At 45.6% G+C, this 14,846-nt stretch overlaps 1 protein-coding gene across 6 annotated transcripts; it reads right to left on the reverse strand.

Moving 5' to 3' along the window:
* Nucleotides 1-516: 516 nt before the first annotated feature.
* Nucleotides 517-6,806, reverse strand: IFT22 (intraflagellar transport 22). Of its 6 annotated transcripts, none has more exons than XM_081819429.1 (7): nt 6,652-6,806; nt 5,927-6,055; nt 2,970-3,197; nt 2,373-2,449; nt 2,167-2,256; nt 1,706-1,908; nt 517-1,009 (listed from the first exon to the last, which is right to left on the reverse strand). In XM_081819429.1, the coding sequence occupies exons 6-7, from the start codon at nt 1,881-1,883 to the stop codon at nt 861-863; spliced, it is 327 nt and encodes a 108-aa protein (XP_081675555.1). In that variant the 5' UTR covers nt 1,884-1,908; nt 2,167-2,256; nt 2,373-2,449; nt 2,970-3,197; nt 5,927-6,055; nt 6,652-6,806; the 3' UTR covers nt 517-860. The 6 variants fall into 6 exon arrangements, with proteins under 6 accessions (XP_081675555.1, XP_081675554.1, XP_081675553.1 ...); XM_081819428.1 differs by having other exon boundaries at nt 5,927-6,120; nt 6,652-6,800; XM_081819427.1 differs by lacking the exon at nt 5,927-6,055.
* Nucleotides 6,807-14,846: the final 8,040 nt, after the last annotated feature.

A 14,846-nucleotide genomic window follows, 5' to 3' on the forward strand; every position in this document is an offset into this window, starting at 1 on the left:
ACACTTGATAGTATGAGAGGTGAAACAAGAAGGCAGAGGGTGGCCTTGTTCAGCCTCAGCTGGAAACATGCGTGACCGGTGATCCAAATTTTTTGCCATTCTGAATAACTGAAAGCGCTGTGAGTATTGATCTGGGGGTTACAAATCAGTTTGAGCCAGTAGGCAAATTTGCAAATGCAGAGCCCATGAAGGAGGCTCAATTGTATCCTCATTTGGCATCAAATGTGGTCTAGGTCCCCTCCTTATCTAGGAGGAGGGGACCATGAGATTTAGACCAATTATGGAAAATGGAAGACTCTATCATTTTTCCCCCATATCTAAGGTGTAGGACTTAAGTGTTGGACTCTACCTCCCTGTTATTTAGAGGAACAGAATGGCAGCTCCACGAGGGGGCGGATTTTTATCTGTTTTGCTCATGCTATATATCGTCAGCAGCTAGAACAGTGTAGCACGACGCGTCAGTATTTGTTGAATGAACTAAGCAATGAAAACCACCTTCAAACCAACACACAGGAATTAAACTTCTGCCGAATCATTTGGTTCTGACAGTTACAATTCCACAATTTTTGTCACTTGACGTATATGAAGAGGAAAGAAAAACAGCTCAGTTTTCCAGCTCTTGGAGAGGTTTGGGGCAAAGGAATGAGAATGCAATAAGAGGATTTTCTCATCTGAACTAAGGACAGGGAATAAACGGTACGAGTCAACTCCCTGGCTGACCCGGCCTTAAGAGCAGATAAGGAAAATCTCTTCTATAGCCACAGGGAGAAGGTCGCATCAGTAGCCGGGTAAGATTCCAGATCTGCCTGGGGAACAAGGTGACCTCATGTGCGATGTGGAAGAGTCCAGGTGAAGGCTGCTTAGGTGATAATTGACATCTCCTCCCGGTCTCTGCTTTCAGACACTGAGTTGATTATGCTTTTTAAATACTTTATGAACTCCAACCTGATCTCTTCAGGGTCATCCTCAAGATTCGAGTGCACCAGCTTCAGCTTGCTCAAGGGGGGCGCTTAAAAAGGAAAGTAAATTAGGCATGAACTTTTAAGGAAGGGCCCTTTCCAGCTCCCAATGACCTGAGTCTTATCAAAGCCAATTTGTTGACCTCTCTAGAGGCCAAAAATAAAGTGGGGTCTTGTCTGCCATGATTTAACAGAGGAAGAAACGTTTCACCACGTGCCACTGCCGATGCGCTCAGCATCGTGCTCGGCATACGGCAGGTGCTCAATAAAGAATGCCACCACACTGTCACCTGGTGGTGGGATAGCAAAACTATAAGCCACTTCCAGGTCCTCTTCTCACACCAGAAAGGAAGAGATTTCTGAATATTGTGAGTCGTCTTCCATGAGCACTTTGTCACTCTGTCATGGTGTGTCACAGGCTAATTGGGAGATTTTCTTGAGACAAGACCAGTCAGGAAAGAATGTCCCTAATTGTACTGGTGAGTGGCTAAAATCAGGTTTGTTTTTTTTTTTTTTCCCGTCTTGGTGTCTGCCTGCTTTCAAAGTGTCTCTGTCCTGGCCTGGATGCTATGACAGATCTTCCAACCTGGCGATTCCAATTTACATGGTAGGAAGAACAAAGGCCAAGGACAGAGTAAGTGCTCAATAACTGCACAGAGCCTCTGGTTTCTAAAGACACGAAATAATATACAAATGCCCAGACCACTCAAGACAAGAGCTGAAAGGAGAAATGGCAGTTTCCTTACACAAAGTCAGGTGTCCTTTATCACTTCCGGAGCCTGGTTTGTGGTGCGCGATCAACAGACACCGAGGGTCCTGTAGGAACTGCTGCTGGACGAAGCAGGAATACCACATCTCGATTTCCTTCAGGTGGCTCGGGAGGTCGGCATTGAAGATGATCACCACCCCGTGCGCGTCCTTCATCAGGGCTGGCCAGCAAGACTCGAACCTGTAAGACAGAGAAGGAGGCACGGTGACTGTCAGGTGGCTCTGGTTTCTAGCTGAGGCCTTTAGAAATAACGTCTTAGGGTTAATTGATGGATGACTTGTCATTGTGTCAAGTTTCAAAAGCCACACATGTCACCAAATAATCGATCACTCCCCTAATACATGCTAGGAAGTGTGCTGGGCCAGAGGCCAAGGTGCTTGGCGGGCAGCTGAGTCTTGAATAATTTGATGAAGCCAACCCTCTTTAAAGGAAACGTACTTTGGATCACCGCCACAATCCCATAGCTCAAATTCACACCCCGTGCCTTTGGCGTTGCTGGTCACGTGTGGGTTCTCAAATTCCAGGATCCTAGAAATAAAACAATAGCAGCATCTCCACTTTGGGAACAGTATACTTTGGGAATGCCACCGTCCCCAAAAGGGGGGTGGTGGGCCTCTCTGGGAAACAGATTTGTCGGGGCTCACCTCACTCCTTGGGTTGGGTTGTATTCGGTGATGTCAGAAGATTCTGTCAGGAAGTTGGCCAAAACGGTTTTTCCACTCTGTGGAAATGAAGATAATAAAAGGTCTTTGCTGAAGAGCTGAAAAGTAAACCATAAACGTGCCCTCCAATAGCTGGCTTGGAACCAGGTGTGATGGCGTGTAGGCCACGGCCACCCCGAGAGCACCAAGGCAGAGGGTTCTCTCTGGTTGGGCGGGCCTCGCTGTCTTCCTGTATTTGGTGGGCGCAGTCTGGTCTGGGACCCAGCATGCACGGGGTTTTAAAGGTCTAACTGGGTGACCTTCTTACCCACACTGATTTCCCTGGCTGGCTTTCAGTTAACTTATCTGAGAACAGAAAAGAATTGTTAGCGTTGAGTCTCTCTCCTTTTTCTTTTTTTTAATTTAAAAAAAAATTTTATTTCCTTTTTTTTTTTTTTAAGATTTTATTTATTTATTTGACAGAGAGAGACAGAGCGAGAGAGGGAACACAAGCAGGGGGAGTAGGAGAGGGAGAAGCAGGCTTCCCGCGGAGCAGGGAGCCCGATGCGGGGCTTGATCCCAGGACCCTGGGATCATGACCTGAGCCGAAGGCAGACGCTTAACGACTGAGCCACCCAGGTGCCCATCGTGAGTCTCTCTCCTGCCATGCTCCTCTGCACATCAAGAAACCAGTCTGTCACAGATACGAAGCCACTGAGGTCCAGAAAGGGGAAGGGAGTTCCTCAAGGTCACAGAGAAATTCAGGTTCAGAGCTGGGTCCCACAGTGGCTGGCGGTGCCACACTCTCGCACAGGGCTGTTTCTCCTTCTAGAAAATACAAGTCATACACGGTCCTATTAACAAAACAGCCCTCCTGGTCCCTCCGCCCAAAGTAGCCATCTGTCCATCCATTCCATTCCCTCCCCAAAGGTGAAAACTGTGATCTGTTTTCAGATATTTTCTGTACAATTGCATCGTTCATTTAGCGAATATAGTATATGCTCGGGTGTAAGATAAGGCGTTTTTTCTCTGCAAATTCCTCCTCAGATGAAAGGGAATCTCTTACACTTGAGTCCTCAAAAATCTCTGAAATTATGTCCTGCTCTCTCAAGAACTTTATTTTGAACAACTGCTTGACTAGAATCATTTCAACCAATGCCAGTTTTGGAGGCTTGTAGAGGTCACTTGACAGAATCAGGAGAAGGTCGGGGAAGGGGCTTAATCTTGCTTTAGTAATTCTTCCTGAGCATGCAGCCTCACTTAAAAATAACACAGTTGAGGGGCGCCTGGGTGGCTCAGTCAGTTAAGCTGGTGGCTCAGTCAGTTAAGCATCAACCTTTGGCTCAGATCATGATCTCAGGGGTCCTGGGATCAATCCTGGCCTCAGGCTCCCTGCTCAGTGGGGAGTCTGCTTCTCCTCCCTCTCCCCCTGCCCCACCCCAACTAAATAATCTTAAAAAAAAAAAAAAAAACTACGGTTGAGTGGTTATGTTTGTGGAGACCATGGATATTTATCTATAGGATGAACGAATAAAGCAAATGACCTGATGTAATAGGAATGGTTCTTTGGGGGTGCCTGGGTGGCTCAGTCGTTAAGCACTTGCCTTCGGCTCAGGTCATGATCCCAGGGTCTGGGATCGAGCCCCGCATTGGGCTCCCTGCTCTTCAGGAAGCCTGCTTCTCCCTCTCCCACTCCCCCTGCTTGTGTTCCCTCTTGCTGTGTCTCTCTCTGTCAAATAAATAAATAAAATCTTTAAAAAAAAAAAAAAAGGAATGGTCCTTTGGGCTGGAATACATTTCTAGGAACAGGGTCATACACATTCAAAAAGTGCTTATATACTAAACTACTCAGATGGTATGCTTTGTCTTGTTCTTTTTTTTTTTTAAGTTTTATTTATTTAAGTAATCTCTACACCCAGTGTGGGGCTCAAACTCATGACCCTGAGATCAAGAGTCACACACTTGTCCAACTGAGCCAGCCAGGTGCCCATCATGTGGTTTAAAAGTGGCTCTGGTCATAAAATCAACTCAGGTGTCAAAGGTGCAGGTGAGGAGCTTAAATTTTAAAGCTGTGTCATGAAATGCAAGTACGGAATAAAACAGCATTTCTAAATTAATATGTATCTTTAGGGTACCTTTAAATGTATATATAGCTACATGAATACATAAAACATTATAGAAGTATATTTATATATTTCATCTATGCCCTTAAATTTATATATACATGTTGGTCAAAACCAATTGATTGAGGGGGAGGGTTCTTCTGGGAAAATGAAGAAACTGTGAGGCACATCAGGTATTTTTAAGTGTCTACCTTGCCTGGAGCTGTTGAACACAAGATGAAGTAGTGCTAAGCACGAGGATAAAAATCAAGTGGGGGGCGCCTGGGTGGCTCAGTCGTTAAGCGTCTGCCTTCGGCTCAGGTCATGATCCCAGGGTCCTGGGATCGACGTGGGAAGCCTGCTTCTCCCTCTCCCACTCCCCCTGCTTGTGTTCCCCTCTCTCGCTGTGTCTCTCTCTGTCAAATAAATAAATAAAATCTTTAAAAAAAAAAATCAAGTGGGATAATGCCATAGGGACTTTGAACTGGGTGGTCAGGGAAGGCTGAAAGGGTGAAGTTTAAACCGAGATTTGAATGACAAGGAGTCAACCGAGCCTGGCGAAGAGAATAACTAGTTGGATGGCACCAGGCCAGGAATGGGCCCAGCATGCTAAAGGAATAGAAAGGTTGGCCAATCTGCAGAGTATTGAGGTAGAGGAGGATATGTGTATGCGGAAATATATTTTGTTGTTGAAGCTGGGTGATGAGTACTAGGAGTTCCTTGTTTTTTCTCCCTTTGTATGTTTGAGAATTTCCATGAAAAAAAAGAGAAGATATTTATGCTTGGTTTACTTTTCACAATTCTGTGCATATTGTTATTACTTGTCTATTTCACTTACTAGTTTATGTCTTGGCAAGACATAAACTTGACATGTTCTCCATGTCACTCCACACAGATGTGCCTCCTTTTGGGTAACGCTGGAGTCTTCCCCGGTAGGAATGTCCCTAGTTTATTTAGACATTCTCTTATCGATGGGCATCTAGGGTGTTTCCAGTTCAATATCTTTCAATACCCCCTCTGGGGAACATAGGTAAGTGTCCAGCTACCGTAGATTTTGAGAAATGTAAGTGTTGCACTGAAAGCTATGCATGTTTTAAAGTTTAATAATTGGATTTGCCAATAAAGCTGTTAGCAATGTATAGTCCCATCAACAGAATCCTAAAGTACTCATTTCCCTACAAGCATCCTCATGCTTCATGTTATCAGTGTTCTAACCTTTTTTCACCTGCTACAATGGGCAAATAAGCTTCATCTTCTTGTTTTAATTCATGTTCTTGTCGACTGTTGAGGCTGAACATCCTCTTATACTTATTGGCTGGTTGTACTTGGGTCCAGGGACTTCGCTTGATTTTCTATTGAGTTTTTTATTTTACCAATTTTTAAACTTCCCCTGTGCGTTCTACCCGTTAATTCTTTCTTTGTAATGTATTTTGCAGATGCTTTCCCCAGGCTTACTTTCGCTGTCATTTCTTTTAGGCTTCTTCATTTTTTGTGTTGTGCTTGAGGAGACTTTCCCTGTCTCAAGCTGAATAACATTATCTCTCCATACACGCATCTACTACAGTGGTTCTCAACGCGTGGTCCCTGGACAAACAGCATCGGTAAAAGGCAGATTCTCGGATCCCTCCCAGACCTACTGAATCAAAACTCTGGGGCAGCACTGGCATGTTGTGTTTTTCACAAGCCCTCCAGGCAACTGGGATGCGCGCTTAAGATGGAGAATATTCACTATTTCTACGGTAGTTGTTTTACACATTTAGCTTTAGTCCATGGGAATCTTATTCCTTTGTATGATGTTAAGTCCACAGATAGGTTTAATCCTCCCCCCCCCCCACCACGCACACTACGAGGGAACCGTTCAAAGACCATGTAATAGTCCAATCTTTCCTCTCCTTTTCTTGTCCCACAGGCATGTTAATTAGGGCCGACCTCAGGGGCAAAGGAGAATCGTGGGACCTAGACTCTGGTTCCAAAACGCCACTCACTACTTTCAGGACTTACGAAAACGGGGTCAAGGTCTGGGGGCGCCGAGTTCACGCTGAGGCCAGCGGCGCACACCGGGAGGGCGCGGTGGGACAGGGCTCCCGACTCCTGGGGGCGCTCCCGGCGCAAGGCACAGTCCCGGGTCGCCCCGCGCCCGCCTCGGCCCCCTCCCGCCGCCCTCGCCGGCCGGGCCTCACCTCGCAGGGCCCCACGAAGAGAATCTTGGCCTTCAGCATCGCGGTCCGCCGCCCTCAAGCTGGTGGGAGCCCACCGCTGCCGGGAGGAGAGGAAGCCACCGCGCCGATCGGCAGCCTTCGTTTCCACGGCGACGGGGGCGGCCCGCGGGGGCCGACGGGAGTGGGCGGGGCCGCGGCGCGGGGCCTGGAACGGAAGGGCCGCGGATGGGCCGGCGGATAGGCGGGCGGATCGGCCGGCTCCTCTGGCTTGGCGGCTTGGACTTCGGGGCTGGAAGCGGGCGTGCAAGGCTAGAGGGAGGGTGGAAGGGAAGCAAAAAACCCGGATCCAGACTCGCTTCTGACCCGGGAGGACCGCAGAGCTCACACAGGCCGCCTCTCTCTCTTGGTAGGTTGGGGGCTGATGGCAGGTCCCTGATCTATGCGCCTCCCTGTAATCCCGAGAACTCAGCCTGGCCATGTAGCTGGTGAGCTGGGCTTGGGAGCAGGCCTTCTGACGCCTTCGTCACTCTGCCACGGCACTGCCCACCCTGTGATCGGGTTTATCACGGCCCTGGCCCAATCTAGAAAAGGTCAGAGACAAAACGAGTCTCGGGTCTCCGAATGGGTTCACCACTGATCGTCCTTTGGGTGATCTGGGGAGAAACCCAAAAGGACAATGCCCAGCATAGTTCAGTGTCGGTGCAGATGTCTGGGCGCTTCGCTGCAAAGTTCATTCATTAGTTCAGCCTTAAATTGCGGAGCCGGTCCAGGATTTCAGGAGAGGCCATGAAATTAAGTGTCCAGACAAAATTTGCTAGCCCCAGAAAGTGCTGGTATGACAAAAACGCCAAAATAAACCCAACACCGTGTCTTTAACTTTTAGTGGATAGTTACATAGTCTTTGTATTACAAACAAGGGGTGAAGTGTAAGGAAGAGTCTACCTCAATTTCAAGATGTCATGAATTGACTGATTGATTAAATGAATATCCTTCAAATGCCTACTTCGTACCAGGCACTCTTCCAGGTACTGGGATTTACCTGTACCTCTGGAAGCTTTCATTCCAGGGGAGCCGATGGACATTAACTAAGCAAGAAAATAAATAACATACTCTCGGGCAGAGACTGTTTTAGTTAGTGGTAAGTGCTATGAATAAAGATAAATTACTAAAGAGTTAAGGAGTGTGAAGGAACCAATTTTGGATGAGGTAGTCAAAGCAAGACCTTGGGACAGAGGTGACATTAAAGTAGAAAGCTGAGTGAAGCGAGGGCTCAAGCAAACTGCGAAAGATCTCGAAGAAGAACATGCCGGAACAGCAAGGACAAAGGCACTGAGGCAGAAATAAACTTGGCATGTACCAAGAACAGCCCAGAGGGTCCATGAGGCTGGTGCAGGAAGAATAAGGGAGAGTGGTAGGGTATGCTGTTGGAGAGATCGTGTAAGACTTTGGGAATTTATTCTAAGGGTGATGGGAAGCATGTGCGAGGAATTGTATTGGGCTATGTGTAAGAGAAACTCCAGGGCCACCTGGGTGGCTCAGTTAAGCGGCTACCTTCTGCCCAGGGTCCTGGGATCCAGCCCTGCATTGGGCTCTCTGCTCAGCGGGGTGTCTGCTTCTCTTTCTCCCTCTGCCCCTACCCCCTCTCTCCCGTGCTTGCTCTCTTCTCTTGCTCTCTCTCTCAAATAAATAAATAAAATCTTTAAAAACAATAGTTTGGAACCCCAATATGACATGGCTGAAACGCTAAAGTTCATTAGTCAGTGACGCTGCCTGAAATATCAGGTCTAGGGCTAGCTAGCCTGTGATACTGGAGAAATGTAGTGCTTAAAAGCCCTTCATAAATTGGCTCCCACCTATCTATCCGGTCTCATTCCCATCCGCATCTGCTGTGGGTTCTTTCCATCTTCTCATGTCTCTTAAGACTTCAGCGCTATTTCTCCACCTGTCTTCCCAACTCCTCTTGGCCCTTTTGAATGCTCCTTGATGCCTCTGGCCATAATTAACTTCACATAGTGGCTGTTTCCAAAGTGTACCTTTGAAGATTATGTGCTTGAATTCTTGGTTTGGGGTTCTGAAAGAGGAGGAGGAGGGATGCAGTCTCAGTTGATGAAAAATGAAGGTGGAGTGGAAATAATTTGGATGGGGGGACTTTGTATTTTGCTTGGGGATTAATATGACTGAAAGAACAAAACTCTTACAGTGACAAGGTCTGGAGGAGGACAGTCTAGGGAGGGCTTGGCAGCTCAAAAATAGCCTCAGGCACCAGCTTCTTTCTCCTTTTTTCCCCTGCTGTCTTTAGGTTTAATTACTCTTTGGCCTCATGCTTGTTACCTCATAGTCACAAGGTAGCTGCTGTGCCTCCAGGCATCACGTCTGCAATTAAGGAAAGACTGCAGAACAACAAATGCTTTGCCATAGAGTAGTCCTATTTTTTAAAAAAAATCAATGTTATTTAGTTATAAATAACTAAATTTAAAAATAAACATATATTAAAGTGTACCTATTTTAAATGTTCTTTGAGTTTTGAAAAATGTGTAGACTATCATCTTACTCAAGACCCAGAATATTTCCATCACCCCAAAAGTTCCCTCACGTTCCTTTGTGGTCAACTCCCTCCCACCCCTAGCCCCGGGAAACCTTTTGTTATACTTTCTGTCACTAGAGATTAGTTTTGCCTGTACTGGAATTTCATATAAATAGAATCACACAATATTTACTCTTTTGTGTCTGGCTTCCTTCACTCAGGAAACTATTTTTGATATTTATACATATTGTGTATGTCAATAGTTTATTCCTTTTTATTTATCAATAGTTTATTCCTATTTATAGTTTATTCCTTTTTATTGCTGAGTCATATTCCATGTATAAATATACCATCATTTGTTTACCTGTTCACCTGTTGATGGCTATGTGGGTTGGGCTGTCTATAGTTTGGGGGCTATTATAAACACAACTACTAGAAATAGTTTTGTATGGACATGTTTTCACTTACCTTGGGTAGATACCTAGGAACAGAATTGCTGGGTCATGTGATTATATATCTATATCTGTATCAGTTCTTATACCTGCACCTGCATTTCTCTCTCACTCTTTTTTTTTTTTCCTGAGAGAGAGAGAGAGAGTGCGTGCATGAGAGCTGGGAGTGGGGGCGGGGAGGGGCAGAGGGAGAGAGAGAATCCTAAGCAGTCTTCATACCGAGCTCAGAGCCCAACGCGGGGCTCAATCTCACAACCCTGAGATCATGACCTGAGCCGGAATCAAGAGTCAAGCACTTAACCAACTGAGCCACTCGGGCGCCCCCGTATTTCTATGTCACACACACACGCACGCACGCTCCTGGTTCCTGATTTCCTATATTATTCACTTGGTTATAATCTATCACCATCATTGTTTATTTGATGCTCAAATAGTCCTTGATTTGGCCAGTGGGAGCCCCCCCTCAGGCTGGTTTCTATGTTCTTTTGAAATCTTTCTTTCTGTGAGCTCTTCTTTACTTTTTGTCACTGTTACATGGTCCCAGGTGGTTATTAGTATCACTTCATAACCACCAAATACTATACACATTCTCCCGTATTTATTTTAAAAAACGAAAAGTTTCAAAAGTCCAAAGAACCTCAAAAACGTTGTTCCCTTTTACACCTAAAAAAATTGGGGGGAATCTCGCCTTCCCCCTTCCCCCAGCTTTTTTGGGCATGAAATATATACTTAGATCTCTGGCTGGGGCTTTGGAAGGACTGGTGCCAGGCACTTAGGTAGGCACTGGGTTCCAGAGATAGATCTGCCTAGTCCCTGCCCCCAGGCAGTTCCTAGTCTAGATGGGAAGACCAAACCTGTATAGTGCTTTTCACCTCATCAAGTGCTTTCCCATATATGATCTCATTTTAATTCACAGTGCGTGAATTAGAACACTGGGTGGCTCGGTCGGTTAGGTGTCCGACTCTTGGTTTGGGCTCAGGTCATGGTCTTGGGGTCCTGGGATTGAGTCCCGTGCTGGGATCTGTGCTCAGTGGGAAGTCAGCTTGAGGATTCTCTCCCTTTTCTTCTGCCCCTCCTCCTGCTTGCTCAGTCTCTCTCTCTCTCTCAAAAATAAAATAAATAAATTCTAAAAAAAGAAAAAGGTGTCATTCATGTTTGGGTCCACTGGACCTAGTTCAAAGCTTGGTACACAGTAGGGGCTCAATAAATGTCAATTCCTCCTCCCTTTCTCCTAGTACACACACAGGCACGTTCGTTTGCTCTATAAATATTTAAGTTAATGAATGTTCCTTTACACTTGCCTTGGGGCTTTCAGTTTTGTTTCCAGGTGAGAGAAAGAAAAAAATGTGAACTGCTTTCCATTTCTTGGATGCATGCACTGTATAAATGTGGGATTATTATTATTGTGGATTACTGAAATACTTTGCTTTATGACTTTCATTTTAATTAGAAGAGGTTGACCTCAGATGGCTTAATACCCAGTCTTTGGTTCTGAAGGGAGCAATATATCATTGGCAGAGCCAGCACTGGAGGATCTAAGAGTAATTTTTCTCCTGATTCTGTGACTTGATGCAATAAAACCTCTTACCTGAAAAAACTTAGAGAAATACATTTGACATATTTCAAATCCTTTCTATAAATTGTTGAAAAGATTTAATATAACTGCTAGTCATAAAATCTTTAATTTGAGTTGACCTTCCACGGTCACAATTCTTACACATGCAGTTTTTATTACTAAAGAATAAATGGTGGATTTCCTGTTATTCGAGGGAATAAAAATGTCCTTCAATCACCTTCTCCTACAGCACCGAGACTGAATGTATTTAGGTCAACTCTCAAAGATAGGAATGATCGCAAAATGGTTTGTAACCTGCAAATGTTCTCTTCTCTATTATTGCAGGCATCCCTCCTCCTTCTTCTCCTTCTTCTTCTTCCTATTATTTTATTTTACTTTTTATTTTTTTTAAATAGGCTCCACACCCCACGAGATCAAGACCCAAGCCAAGATCAAGAATTGGATGCTTAACCGACTGAGCCACCTAGGTGCTCCATTATTACTACTTTATTATTTTTATTATTATTTTAAAGCTCTAGCCAGGGATGAGGTTCAGCAAGTTTGGTTTAGGGCAAAATCAATACAGTAAAAATTATTTTTCATCAATTCCTGTTAGAAAGCCTGAGCTATGTTCTAACATAAAAATATGCCCTGACATCTGGGGCCTTGCAGACCCTGAAGAGACCGTCCCTCCCAGGGCTAGCTAACCCTGGGTGCTCAGTCGTTAAGCATCTGCCTTTGGCTCAGGTCATGATCCCAGGGTCCTGGGATCGAGCCCTGCATCGGGCTCCCTGTTCAGCGGGAAGCCTGCTTCTCCCTGTCCCACTCCCCCTACTTGTGTTCCTGCTCTTGCTGTCTCTCTCTCTGTCAAATAAATAAATAAACTCTTAAAAAATATATTTCCCTTTGGATTGAAGATAAAACTTTTGGCAAAAGCAATGAAACAGGGTTGTGGCTTCATCAGGACCCTCTGTCTTTGTTAGGTGATGTCTTGCACTCAGGCTTTGGAGAGGTGTGGTAGAAAGAATGCTGATTTGGGAGTAAGGTAGAATTTGAAATTAGGTGAGTGATCTTAAGAAAATTACTTATACTCTTGGGTCCAGGGGAAGCCAGTATCCAAAATGACCCGCCAGGTTCCTCACCTCTTAGTTTCTAAGCTCTTGTGTGGTTCCCTCTTGCCCTGAATAGGGCTGACCTGTGTAACCAATAAGATGTGAAGGGATGTGTGACTTCTGAGGCTGGGGCATACAAAGACCTTGTAGCTTCTGCCTTCTACTCGCTTTTGTCGATCACACTGAGGCCAACCAGCTACCATGTCTTGAGGACATAAGCAGCCCTGTGGAAAGCTCCATGTGTTGAAAAACTGCCACCTGCTTACACCCTGGCATCCACTGACAGCCATGTGAGTGAGCCATCTTGGAAGCAGGTTCACCAGTTCCAGTCAAGCCTTCAGATGACCCACAGCCCCAGCCAACATCTTGACTACAACCTCATGAGGGATCCTGAGCCAGAACCACCCAGCTCCGCCCATATTCCTGACCCACAGAAACAGTAGGAGAGAAGAGTTGTTTATTGTTGCTGTAATTTGCCAAATTTGGGAGGAATTTCTTATGTGTAGCAGTAGATAACTAACACAGAGCCTTAGTTTTCCATCCACTGAAGTGGGGCTTAATCCAGCCCTGCGTGGTTGTGAAGAGGATTGAACGGGATGAGATGTACAAGCAATTTTTTTTTTTTTAGATTTTTTATTTATTTATTTGTCAGAGAGAGAGCACACACAAGCAGGGAGAGTGGAAGGCAGAGGGAGAAGCAGGCTCCCCGCCGAGCAGGGAGCCCGATGTGGGGCTCGATCCCAGGACCCCAGGATCATGACCTGAGCCGAAGGCAGACGCTTAACCGACTGAGCCACCCAGGCGTCCCTGTACAAGCAATTTAATGCAAGTCTTGGCACACAGTAGTTGGTTGATCTGGTGCTTAGATCTTTGTAACACTCCTGTGATGCTTTGGACCCATCCTCTCCATGCCCTTGATCACAAGGGTTTTCCCACTTTGCCAAGTGTATCTTTTGAGCGCTAAACCTTTGTGGTCTTCCTTTGCTTTTTTTTTGGTAAGGGAGGAGCACTTAGATGTTTAATCTGTCACAAATAAGTTAATGCCTCTAACACTCCCTGTCTTCCTGCTGTAACTTCTTTATTGATAGCTATTTCACTCCTGCTACACTTAGCTCATTTCCTGCTTTTTTGACTCAGTTCACTCCCAATTCTGTACAGTATATTATATTTTCTTAAAATGAAGGCTACTGTACATACAAGAAACAGCTGAAAGTTCCAACTGCATTTCCTCCCTAAAGAGGTCTCCGTTTACACACCTCCTGCACTGTGTTTACATTCAGGAGCAAATCAGATCCTGGAGGTGCGTGACACTAGGGGACAATGTCTGGGGTCCACTCACCCGTGGACCGCTGAGGTCTGCATGTGGCCCGTGCAGACTAAGCACTCATGGAAAGACTTAACTTTCCTAATGCAGTTTTCGGATTGGGTGCATTCTCTCTTCTTGGGCCAGGCTTGAATCTGAAATTTAACCAAGATGATTCTAGAGCCTTCCTTTGTGAATAAATGCCACCTTCATATAATGTAGGCTTTATTATTATTCACGTCTGGTGAGGCCAACAGATCAGGAGAGGGCTGTCCTTGAAAAGAGGGTTTGTTACAGTTTCCCAGAGGCAGGTGCACTTCCCTCCCCTACACACAATCCTCACCAGGGTGGGGGGCACACAGGGAAGCACCAAGGTCAGCCACAGGCAGAGGGAGGAAGAGAAACATGTGCACAAGAAACTTTCTTGTGGTTTCTGCAGGAACAGAATGAGTATGGCAGGATAAAGATTAGGCTGGCTAGTTTGAAGGACTTCAGCAGGCCCTGGGGTGTAAGTGCTATCTCTAGTGCATCTGGCACTTAACCTTGAGGTGATTAGGGCAGGAGAACAGTGGTCCAGAGTGTGAGTGTCCAATAAAGGAGGTGGCTGGCATATGGGCTCTGGATTGGCCAGTTTGCGTATGAAAGGCACGCTCTGCAGTTTGGTGGTTTCCTATCTCTAAGAATTAGCTAGCCTTGGGAGGGACGGTCTCTCCAGGGTCTGCAAGGCCCCAGATGTCAAAATATCAGAAACACACAGTTAATAAAAAAAAAAAAGTCCATCACTTAACATTAGTTAATATATTATAAAATGTACCTTTTGATTTTCAAGAACGGTAACTATTTGTATATTGTATGTATATGTATATTTTACCACTTGGTCTGGATTGAAGGTTTTGTTGTTGTTTTAATACCATATATTTAAGCCTCCTGCTAATGGGTTATATTTGGAGAAGGAATCATTATGCAGTGGAGTGCAGGAAAACTCAGCCCTTTCCCCAGGTGGGAGAGCTGGGATCCCAAACTATGTCTATGGCTAGGGTAGGGATATTTATGTTGAAAACATTGGCTAATGGGCGCCTGGGTGGCTCAGTCGGTTAAGCGACTGCCTTCGGCTCAGGTCATGATCCTGGAGTCCCTGGATCGAGTCCCGCATCGGGCTCCCTGCTCGGCGAGGAGCCTGCTTCTCCCTCTAACCCTCCCCCCTCTCATGTACTCTCTCTCTCTCATTCTCGCTCTCTCAAATAAATAAATAAATCTTTAAAAAAAAAAA

The sequence above is a fragment of the Leptonychotes weddellii genome, chromosome 5, assembly GCF_054177405.1.
Source record: "Leptonychotes weddellii isolate Sample4059 chromosome 5, ASM5417740v2, whole genome shotgun sequence".
NCBI lineage: Eukaryota > Metazoa > Chordata > Mammalia > Carnivora > Phocidae > Leptonychotes > Leptonychotes weddellii.